General features: G+C 46.9%; 1 protein-coding gene across 24 annotated transcripts in view; it reads right to left on the reverse strand.

Moving 5' to 3' along the window:
- Positions 1-12,201, reverse strand: part of GMPR (guanosine monophosphate reductase) — a 60,570-nt gene that overhangs the window by 17,838 nt on the left and 30,531 nt on the right. For 5 of the 24 annotated variants that reach the window (XR_015152501.1, XR_015152505.1, XR_015152497.1 and 2 more), the window contains 3 exons: positions 9,493-9,574; positions 7,948-8,038; positions 5,809-5,915 (listed from right to left, as the gene is read on the reverse strand). The exons of 3 other annotated variants lie outside the window; for them this stretch is intronic. Coding sequence is in view for 5 of the 21 variants with exons in the window: in XM_086370197.1 (XP_086226323.1) it covers positions 4,010-4,085; positions 5,809-5,915; positions 9,493-9,574 (265 nt within the window). In the remaining 16 variants the exon portion in view is untranslated. Of the gene's footprint in view, positions 1-4,009; positions 4,086-5,808; positions 5,916-6,867; positions 7,107-7,918; positions 8,039-9,492; positions 9,575-12,201 lie in introns of those variants that run through there. 16 more of the 24 variants (XR_015152507.1, XR_015152502.1, XM_086370193.1 and 13 more) reach the window with 5 other exon arrangements.

Genomic DNA, 12,201 nt, shown 5'->3' on the forward strand with positions numbered 1-12,201 from the left:
GGACATGGAAGCAACCTAAATGTCCATTGACATATGAACAGATAAAGAAGACGTGGTACACACGCACAATCACACACAATGGAATATTACTCGGCCATAAAATGGACTGAAACTGAGCCATTTGCAGAGACACAGATGGACCTGTGTCAGAAGGGAAAATCAAATATCATATCTTAACACATATACGTGAAATCGAGAAAAATGGTACAGACGAACTTATTTGCAAAGCAGAAATAGTCACAGACGTAGAGAACAAATGTAGGGATACCAAGGGGGAAAGGAGAGGGTGGAATGGATTGGGAGATTGGGATTGACGTTTATACACTATTATGCATAAAACAGATAACTAGTGAGAACCGACTGCATAGCACAGGAACCCCACTCAATGCTCTGTGTGACCTATGTGGGAAGGAAGAGGGGATATGTGTATCCATGTGGCTATGCTGTACAATAGAAACACAGCACTGTAAAGCAACTATACTTCAATAAAAACTTTTTCTTAATTAAACAGAATGGGGGCCAGGAATGTGTATGGTGAAAAGCTTCCCTGCTGTCATACAACCAGCCCAAGAGGCGGCTATGGTGAGCATTCAAGAACCACCCTGGAGGACAGCCCTGTTTGGTAACTCCAATGATGTCACTCCATAAATCAACTCACTCCGTAAATGTAGGATGCTGGCTCTATGTCAGCCTTTTATGCACAAATTGTTCAACAAATGGGTCTTAATTTGTTCACTGAGGCAAAAGATAAAAGAATGATATTGAGTGGAAGAACTTAGAACTGTCGTACATGCACGTTAAGTCACTTCAGTCATGTCTGACTCTGCATGACCCTGTGGACGATAGCCCACCAGGCAAGAATACTGGAGTGGGTTGCTATGCCCTTCTCCAAGGGATCTTCCCAACCGAGGGATCGAAGCTGCATCTCATGCCTCCTGCACTGGCAGGCAGGTTCTTTACCACTAGCACCACCTGGGAAAGGACTCTATCAGCACCCGATAAATCTTCGGTCATTTATTCCAGCCCCAAGCACACAGTAGATGCTCAATGAGTACGAACTAACTGAATGGATGGATGGACGGAAAGCCTGGATGAGAAACCAGAAGGAGCACAGGAAGTGAGCGTGGGACCACGAATCAAAGACCTAGATCTTCATTTCGGTTTATCAAGTCATGTGGGGGAAGCACTGGCGGCAAGGCTCAGATGCTGTAGTAAAATCTGAAAGAGACTGTGTGCTCATAGGGATTTTTAAAGTATATTATATACCCTCAATACTGAAATCAGGTTGATTATATTCTTTGCAGCCGAAAATGGAGAGGCTCTATACAGTCAGCAAAAACAAGACTGGGAGCTGACTGTGGCTCATATCACAAATTTCCTATTGCAAAATTCAGACTTAAATTGAAGACAGTAGAGAAAACCACTATTCTGGTATGACCTAAATCAAATCCCTTATGATTATACAGTGGAAGTGACAAAGAGATTCAAGGGATTAGATCTGATAGAGTGCCTGAAGAACTACGGATGGAAGTTCCTAACACTGTATGGGAGGCGGTGATCAAAAACATCCCTAAGAAAAAGAAATGCAAAAAGGCAAAATGGTTGTCTGAGGAGGCCTTACAAATAGCTGAGAAAAGAAGAGAAGGGAAAGGCAAAGGAGAAAAGGGAAGATACACCCATTTGAATGAAGAGTTCCAAAGAATAGCAAGGAGAGATAAGAAAGCCTTAAGTGAACAATGCAAAGAAATAGAGGGAAACAACAGAATGGGAAAGACTAGAGATCTCTTCAGGAAAATTAGAGATACCAAGGGAACATTCCATGCAAAGATGGGCTCAATAAAGGACAAAAACAGTATGGACCTAACAGAAGCAGAAGATATTAAGAAGAGGTGGCAAGAATACACAGAAGAACTATACAAAAAAGGTCTTCATGACACAGATAACCATGGTGGTGTGATCACTCACCTAGAGCCAGACATCCTGGAGTGCGAAGTCAAGTGGGTCTTTGGGGGCATTACTATGAACAAAGCTAACAGAGATGACGGAATTCCAGCTGAACTATTTCAAAGCCTAAAAGACGATGCTGTGAAAGGGCTTCACTCAATATGCGAGCAAATTTGGAAAACTCAGCAGTGGCCACAGGACTGGAAAAGGTCAGTTTTCATTCCAATCCCAAAGAAAGGCAATGCCAAAGAATGCTCAAACTTCCACACAATTGCATTCATCTCACACTCTAGCAAAGTAATGCTCAAAATTCTCCAAGCTAGGCTCCTTCAACAGTCTGTGAATTGAGAACTTCCAGATGTGCAAGCTGGATTTAGAAAAGGCAGAGGAACCAGAAATCAAATTGCTAACATCCGCTGGACCATGGAAAAACCAAGAGAATTACAGAAAAACACCTGCTTCATTGACTACACTAAAGTCTTTGACTGTGTGGATCACAACAAACTGTAGAAAATTCTTCAAGAGATGGGACTACCAGGTCACCTTACCTACCTCCTGAGAAATCTGTATGCAGGTCAAGAAGCAACAGTTAGAACGAGACATGCAACAACAGACTGTTCCAAATGGGGAAAGGAGTACGTCAAGAGTGTACATTGTCACCCTGCTTATTTAACTTATATGTAGAGTAAGTCATGCAAAATGCCAGGCTGGATGAAGCACTAGCTTGAATCAAGATTGCTGACAGAAATATCAATAACCTCAGATATGCAGATGACACCACTCATACAGCAGAAATCGAAGAGGGACTCAAGAACCTCTTGTTGAAAGTGAAAGAGGAGAGTAAAAAAGCTGGTTTAAAAATCAACATTCAAAAGACAAAGATTATGGCATCCAGTCCCATCACTTCATGGCAAATAGTTGGGGAAACAATGGAAACAGTGACAGACTTTATTTTTGGGGCTCCAAAATCACTGCAGATGGTGATTCCAGCCATGAAATTAAAAGACACTTGCTCCTTGGAAGAAAAGTTATGACCAACCTAGACAGTGTATTAAAAAGCAGAGACATTACTTTGCCAACAAAGGTCCATCTAGTCAAAGCTACAGTTTTTCCAGTAGTCATGTGTGGATGTGGAGTTGGACTATAAAGAAAGCTGAGTGCCAAAGAATTGACGCTTTTGAACTGTGGTGTTGGAGAAGACTCTTGAAAATCTCTTGGACTGCAAGGAGATCCAACCAGTCCATCCTAAAGGAAATCAGTCCTGAATATTCATTGGAAGGACTGAAGCTGAAACTCCAATACTTTGGCCACCTGATGCAAAGAGCCAACTCACTGGAAAAGTCCCTGATGCTGGGAAAGATTGAGGGCAGAAAGAGAAAGAGGCAACAGAGGATGAGATGAATGGATGGCATCATTGGCTCAATGAACATGAGTTTCCGCAACGCCAGGGGACAGTGAAGGACAGGGAAGCCTGGCGTGCTGTAGCCCATGGGGTAGCAAAGAGTCGGACACGACTAAGCGATTGAACAACAACAAATTATGTCCTCAAAGCAGGTCCAGAAATCAAATCTCACTAGTTTCAATGCTGAACCAAAACCAATAACAGATCATTCCACCAGAATATGTTAATTTACTATACCCACTTTTTTTTTTAACCAAAATATCCTGTCAATTATTTAATGTGAGAGCTTGGCTTAGCAACTGAACAAGTGAAAAGGACTGAAGATTTAATTTACTATATTTAATATGAGTCCATTGTTATAGCACCGCTAAAAACATGCCAAAAGTTCAGAATTTAGATATATATTATTAAGTATATATAATTCAAATGTTTATAGGATATATATCCGGGCTTCCCTTATGGCTCAGCTGGTAAAGAATCTGCCTGCAATGTGGGAGACCTGGGTTCAATCCCTGAGTTGAGAAGATACCCTGGAGAAGGCAAAGGCTACCCACTCCACTATTCTGGCCTGGAGAATTCCATGGACTGTACAGACCATGGGGTTGCGAAGAGTAGGACACGACTGAGAGACTTTCACTTTCAGGATATACATGTATAACTCACATAAACTGAAGCCATAGCTCTGTCCAAGTCCATCCAACTGTATCTGACAAGTTCTGCCCTGTTCTGAGCATCTCACCTAGAAGGAGACAGATGTGATGACTACTTGAATGATGGACATGTCAATAAAGGTAGAGGAGAATGACGGATAAAATGAGGGTTAAATTGACACAGATTCAATCTGTAACATGTAGTCGCTGAGTACTGGGGTGTTTTCCCTCAAGGAGCTCCATAACAGTATTGTTAGATCACTGACTCTCTTCACCTCCATCCATATACCCCTCCACCTGCATAATCTAACTTCTGCCCCCAGCATCGCACCGAATCGTGCTCACTACAGAAACCGGTGACCGGCCGGAGCACTGACAGCACTGCAGATGTGAATAGCTAAGATGAGGTCACCTTGGAGGAAGGTGGGCTCTAGTCCCATACGACTGATGTTCTTATAAAAAGGAGAAATCTGGACACAAAGGCAGCCGTGCATGCGGGGAGGATGCCCTGTGAAAACCAGAGCTCTGGTGCCCTTAGCTGAGCAACTACCAGAAACTCTGGAGGCTGGAACGGGGGTTTCCCTGGAGACTTCGTGGCCCTGCTGACAGCTTGATCTTGGACCTCTGACCTCCAGAAGAGTGAGACAATATACTTCTCTTATTTGTTCAGTTCAGTCACTCAGTCATGTCCAACTCTTTGCGACCCCCTGGACTGCAGCACACCAGGCCTCCCTGTCCATCAGCAACTCCCAGAGTTTACTCAAACTCATGTCCATTGCGTCGGTGATGCCATCCAACCATCTCATCCTCTGCCTTCTCCCTCTCCTCCCGCCTTCAGTCCTTCCCAGCATCAGGGTTTTGTCCAATGAGTCAGTTCTTTGCATCAGGTGGCCAAACTATTGTAGTTTCAGCTTCAGCAACAGTCCTTCCAATGAATATTCAGGACTGATTTCCTTTAGGATGGACTGATTGGATCTCCTTGCAGTCCAAGGGACTCTCAGGAGTCTTCTCCAACACCACAGTTTAAAAGCATCAATTCTTCAGTGCTCAGCTTTCTTTATAGTCCAACTCTCACATCCATACATGACTACTAGAAAAACCATAGCTTTGACTAGACAGACCTTTGTTGGCAAATAAGTCTCTGCTTTTTAATATGCTGTCTAGGTTTGTCATAACTCTTCTTCCAAGGAGCAAGCATCTTTTAATTTATGGCTGCAGTCACCATCTGTAGTGATTTTGGAGCCCAAAAAATAAAGTCTGTCACTGTTTCCCCATCTATTTGCCATGAAGTGATGGAACCAGATGCCATGATCTCTTGTTTTCTGAATGTTGAGTTTTAAGCCAACTTTTTCACTCTTCTCTTTCACCTTCATCAAGAGGCTCTTTGGTTCTTCTTCACTTCCGGCCATAAGGGTGGTGTCATCTGCATATCTGAGGTTATTGATACTTCCACCAGCAGTCTTGATTCCAGCTTGTGCTTCCTCTGGTAAGGGGCACTTTGTTACATCGAGCCCTAGCAAGCAAATACGTGACCCTCTCATTTTCTCAAAGCTCCCCATGTATCCCATCATGATACGCACCACCTCCAGCTATTACTGACTACAGAGTAGTTGCTGACCAAGGAGCCGCCCCCGTCTCTGCAGTCCCTAGGCAGTAGGGCCTGTATCTCTGTTGAGTGTCACCATCACCGAACACTGCGAGCATGGTCCCCAGCTGGCTCCCGAGACTGCAGGGTCACCAACGAGGTGAAGGGTGGCCGGGGAGCAAGGGCCTCCCGGAAACGTCCCCTCCCAGCCCTGCCGGGACACTTACCGAGATGATGTGCCCCTTCAGGCCGTGGGCCGAGTCTGCGCACTCGATCACAGCGCTCAGCTGGGGGTAGCCCACCCCTGTCTTGGTGCGGGTGGTGCACACGGAACCTGGATGGAGGAGGAGGGGGACCCCAGAGAGAGATGGTTAGGGCTGAGCAGGACTCGAGACAATGAGCCTCCTCTCCCATCACACAGCCCTACCCCCATTTCCTGGGGGCGGAGCAGGGGGGAGGTGGGGCGCGGGGCAGAGCAGCCCCCCGCAGCTCAGCAGAGGTGGGTATAACCGCTGTCCTGGCCACTCATCCCTTCTGGGCCATATCACCCTCATCTGCTCAAGTCCAGGACACACCCCACTACACCGGTCACCATCACTCTCCACGACATCAGCTCCCTCTTACTGACTTCCCAGCCTCCAACTCCACTCCTTCCCACCTTCCCTCACTTCCCACACAACCACAAGGGACCTTCAGATGCCTCCCATGGCCTTGAGCCTCCTTGACCTTCAACTTCTGTCAAATGACTCACTTCTCTAAGCCTCAGTGTGTCGCTTAAAAGGTTGAAATGAAAGCATTGACCTCATGGGGCTGTGATGGAGATGAAATGGCATGAGGGATGAAGACTGCCCAGCCTCCAGTAATCCGCTGAGCAAAAGAGGCCGGTGCTCAGGGCGTGCTAGCAGCCACCTTCTGCCTCGGCTCTGGCCTCTACACACGCCAGCATCCCGGTCCAGCCTCCCTCTGACCTGGCTCTGGCCTCTACACATGCCAGCCTCCTGGTCCAGCCTCCCTCTGACCCGGCTCTGGCCTCTACACATGCCAGCCTCCCAGTCCAGCCTCCCTCTGCCTCGGCTCTGGCCTCTACACACGCCAGCATCCCGGTCCAGCCTCCCTCTGACCTGGCTCTGGCCTCTACACATGCCAGCCTCCCGGTCCAGCCTCCCTCTGACCCGGCTCTGGCCTCTACACATGCCAGCCTCCCAGTCCAGCCTCCCTCTGCCTCGGCTCTGGCCTCTACACACGCCAGCCTCCCGGTCCTCACCCTCTCCTGGTCCATCTCTCACCCTGTCCAGCCCAGCCTCTGAGGTGAGCTTCCACTGCAGAACTCAAACCAGCCACCTTGATGCCTTCATCCCCCCTGACCTCTGCCCTCCCCATGGTCAACTCCAGTTCTAGTTCACTGTCTGCAGTGCATTAGCCCAGTTAGGTCCAGGCCAAATTAGACGGGCCTCTCCAGCACATCTCCGTGCTCAAACCTCCCCTTCCCTCCCAGCAGACCAGCGCCCGCTCCGAGGCCACCCAGCTCACACTCTGTACTGTCTACCTGCCTGTCCCCTCTTCTCTCTGCCCGCCCCACTCGGCACCCCCCAGCCTCGATGACCTTTCCGTTCCTCCCACCTCAGGGATCTGTACGTGATGTTCTGTTCCCCGAGCGCTCCCCTCTGCACCAACCCCTGGTCTGGCCAACCCTTTCTCATCTTCCAGGCTTCAACTTCAATGTCACTGCCTCAGGCACGTTGTTCGTCACAGCCTCATTTCAAAAAGAGCATTTAAGTCATTATTTGTGTAAGAACTGAGGATCTGTTTTCTCCGCTGGAGGGTAAGCTCCGTGGATATTCATTGTTGTGGATCCAGCACTGAGAACATAGCTTTGTGTATAATAAGGCCTCTATAAATAGTCACTGAAAGAATGCGTGAACTCAAGAATGAATGAGTCACGTCCCTGTCTCCACCGCTTCACCACTCACTCACTCACTCCGTCCCTCCTGCCTGTCTGGGGGTGTTGCCTATGGGCCCGTGTAAAAGCTGGGCATGAACTCCTCCACTCCCACCAGACTCGTGCTAAGCCTCTGCCTCCTCTCCTTTTCCCCCACCATCACCAGTGGCTTCCCAGCTGCCCACAAACCTCTCCCGACAGGTCAAGAGCCAAGGCTATATATATACTCTGAGGCCTGGCTCCGGCAGAGACACCGGGACCAGGGGAGCCGCCTTCCCCCACATCCAGTTGCAGGGAGGAGCCGTCTCCTTCTGTCCATCCTTACAACACAGCCACTCGCTCCCTGGGGGCTGTGGCACTTCCCTCCCGACCAAGGCACCCCTGCCCCAGACACGCACTGTGCGAGGCACAACTGGAGCTTTACAACCTCTGGTTCTGGTTCAGAATCGGCCTTTCTCCTTTCCCACTCCACTGCGAGATCCTGGTGGGCAGGGACTCAGCTGCAGTGGCCTGGAACTCTGCATGGGTGGGGGACAAGGCGGGGGAGTGGTCCTGATGAACCCCCAGGTTAAAAGGAGAAACTGGGTACCCACTTCCTCCCAGCCCCAGTGGCCGTGGGGCGCATTTTTAATGCTTTTCTCCCCCAGGTCCCAGGAGTTGTTCTATGATGAACCTTATTTAATGCTGTCACCCGCGCTTCCCTGGTGGAGCTCAGTAGTAAGGAGCTGAGCCAAGGCAGGAGACACAAGTTTGACCCCCGGTCCAGGAAGATCCCACGTGCCAGGGAGCAACTAGGCCCATGTGGCACAACTACTGAGCCTGTGCTCTACAGCCCGGGAGCCCTTACTACTGAGCCCACGTGCCTGGAGCCTGCGCTCCGAAACAAAAGCCCCCACAATGAGAAGCCCCTGCAGCACGACTAGAGAGTAGCCTCCGTCTACCAAAACTTGAGAAGAGCCTGCACAGCAACAAACACCCAACACAGCCAAAAATAAAGATAAAATTATTTAAAGAAAAAAAAAATGCTTAGGGCCTTTTACAAGCCTACAGGGCTCTCCTTCCTGAAGAGTCTCTTCCTGCCCATCCAGGTCCCTCAAGGCTGACGACTGTGCCAGGTCACAACACAACCAAGTTTTCTGCCTCCCTCGCAGATTATGGTTTGCTTCCTTTTTTGGTAGTGTCTTCTGAGAGCATGGTATTTGTTAAAAAAAAAAAAAAAAACTTTGCTGTTTTTTTTTATTCTCAAGTGAAAATGTATATCTCTTTTCCTTCTCTCCCATTTTAGTGTTTGGTTAGTCATGGATGTGCGAGGAGGAATTTTTAATATGAAGAAATTAAAAATAAGGAAGTTCATGCACCTGTCTGGCCGAAAGGGAAGGTCAGCATCAAGTGGCCCTGAGAGAAACAGATCTACCCAGAAGACGGTAGAAAGGCGCCACCTTATTCCTCCACTCAGAATGCCACTGCTGGCCCTGGGAGAGAAGGCCTGGGAGGATGCAGCAAAATCTGAGCTGGATATGTATCAGCTGAAGAGCCAAAGGTGATAACTGCCTGGGCCATGAGTCAAGTTCAAATGTGGCCTCAGCTGCATGCTTATTTGTAATGTTTGGGGTCCCTCAAACATTCACATAAACTGGAGTCATTCACATCCATTAACTGTCCCTGTGAGCTCTTCATCCCTCACCTTCCTCTTCGAGGTGAATGGGATCATTCATGACTCTCACTCTTTTCTTCCACAGGAATGTTCTGAAACCAAGACCTTATTTGAATCGAACCACATTCAAGTTCATTCAGAAATTCCCAGAGGCATCAGAAAGCAGCTCAGTGATATTTCTATTCAGGAGCCTCTTCCGATCAGAAGCTCAACAATACTTCCAAAAGAAATGTGCTTTAAACCTGTGGCTGGATCATTCCTGAGGTCCCTTCTGGGCATCTCCCAGTGTTAGACCCCAATCCTCCCAGCAAGTCTTACCTGGTCCAACTCCCACTTTGATGATATCTGCTCCAGAAAGAATAAGCTCTTCTACCATCTCTCCCGTCACCACGTTCCCTGCCTGGGATAGAAAGAATATAGCTCATGATCATGAACTACCCCAGGAGGAACAAAGGTGAGTGATGGAGGAGCCCCACACCTGAACACGAGGAGGAGCCAGTTCTGAGGCCACCAGGCAGCCAAGGGGACAAAAGTAAAACACAGGAGAAGACAAGGGCCCAACCCCTGAATCAACTTTCAGCCAGTTGGTGGCTTAGGGTTTTCTCCAGGTTTCCTTTCTTCTCAATTAACTGTGATGGTGTGATCACTCACCGAGAGCCAGACGTCCTGGAGTGTGACGTCAGCTGGGCCTTAGGGAGCATCACCACCAACCAAGCAAGTGGAGGTGATGGAATTCCAGCTGAGCTATTTTAAATCCTAAAAGATGATGCTGCTAAAGTGCTGCACTCAGTATACCAGCAAATTTGGAAACAACCCTAAATAACAACAATTATCAAGAACACAGAATTGGACACCCCAGGCTACCTCTGGGTGAGCTGACAGCATGAGGAATTTACAGAACTACATGACTTTGGAACTCCAAGAGACCTTGGTCTTTCCAGGTCAGGCAAGACAAACTCTTACGGAGAACCCAAACATATAAAATAGCAATGAAACACTCTCTCAGCTGATTAAAATGTTAATCGTGGTTCACAGTTTGTAAAACCCCTGAAGAACTTCTATGGAACCAATAGAACCCAGAATTAGGGACTACTGGTCACCTCACAGTTGGGAAAATGCCTAGGTATCCCAACCTAAAGGAAATCAGTCCTGAATATTCATTGGAAGGACTGATGCTGAAGCTGAAACTCCAATACTTTGGCTACCTGATGCCAAGAACTGACTCTTTCGAAAAAACCCTGGTGCTGGGAAAGACTGAAGGCGGGAGGAGAAGGGACAACAGAGGATGAGATGCTTGGATGGCATCACTGACTTGATGGACATGAGTCTGAGCAAGCTCCAGGAGTTGGTGATGGACAGGGAAGTCTGGCATGCTGCAGTCCACGGGGTTGCAAAGAGTTGGACACGACTGAGCGACTGGGGTGAACTAAACCCATCCTAGGGTCAGTGGTTCCCACTGAGATATGAAAAGGCAGATGAACCCCAAACCCCAAAGGCACCTTGGGGACTGGTACATACTTCATTTTCAGAACAACATGAAACTGTGGTCCTAAGAATAAACCCATAAGCCAGGAAGTGGTAGAAACTAAAAACCAGACGGATGCATCTGGTTTGAAAACAGTGCATGTTCTTTCACTGCAGGAGCCTGGGAACATGAAAATAGCCCTTTTTATTACAACTCACTGGCCTGTGGATTCTTCGGTTGGTGCGTAGAATACTTGGCAGGATGCCTGTCTGAATGTTCACAACTGTGCACAGTCTTATTTTGGGCAGTGCATCCCTAACTCATACAACTTGTTTTTTGTCACTGAAGCCCCAAAAGTGTCTGTTCACTGAATTGATTCCAAGGGGAATTTTTCTTTCTCCACCTGGAAAACATGACTTTTAACTTTGTATATAAGCATCTTCAAAAGGGGTGATGAGGATGGCTCAAAGTTACTTTAATCCCAACAGCATTTGACAATGGAAAATGCTAGTCCAGAGAAAGGACAGGAACATATGAGAATACAGTATATGATAAAGACGGCATTTCATGTCACAGAGGAAAGGAACAATATTTCAATAGACAGAAATATTGAAATTTGGGGGGAAAGGGATCTTTTGGAAACAGATATGGATTATCACTCATACCTTGCACCAAAATAAGCTTCAGATAAATTAAAAGTTGTCTCCTCCCAGATTTAGAGGAAAACTGAATACTCGTAATACACATACAAGTGAAAAAACATAAAGACAGATTTGTCTACATGAAAGTTAAAAATCTGCATAAACACACACTCATACATATAATCAACAAAATTAATGACCTGCTGGAGAAAAAGATTTACAATTACGAAGAAGACTAACATTATGAGAGCTTTTCCAAATCTACAAGAAAAATGCAAGCACCGCACAGAATAACTTCCGAAAGACATGAACTAACGAGAGAAATAACAGTGGCCAATAAACACAGGGAACGTGTTTAACCTTCACAGCAATCAAATCTCAATGAAGACATCAGCAAGCTACCACTTTTCACTTAACAAATTGTCAGTGATTATAAAAACTAAATGCTGAAAACAGACACTCATTCTCTGCCAGTGGAATGCCTACTCCAGTACAAGTTTTCCTAGAAAATAATTTGCCCATATACAGAAATGAAAAGTATGTATATCCTTTGATCCAATAACTTCCAGGATTTTCTCTCAAGGCAATCATTATGGATGAGGTCAAAGATTTAACTACAAACATGTATTACTGTTAACAGTGCAAAACTGCAAATACATTCCCCCAAAGGGGAATGGTTCAACAATCTCTGGCCAACCCGTGTGATGTTTATAAGATTGGTTTGATGCCATGGGAAAATGCTTAAATGCTTTCAGTATAATGTTAGGAGAAACAGAAGGAAATAGTAAGATCTCAGTTTTGTTAAACGAGTATACGTATGCTGCTGCTGCTGCTGCTGCTAAGTCGCTTCAGTCGTGTCCGACTCTGTGCGACCCCAGAGACGGCAGCCCACCAGGCTCCTCTGTCCATGGGATTCTCCAG

The sequence above is a fragment of the Bos grunniens genome, chromosome 23 (genome assembly GCF_055505025.1).
Source record: "Bos grunniens cultivar Pamir isolate PY7600 chromosome 23, Bosgru_T2T1.0, whole genome shotgun sequence".
Taxonomy (NCBI): domain Eukaryota; kingdom Metazoa; phylum Chordata; class Mammalia; order Artiodactyla; family Bovidae; genus Bos; species Bos grunniens.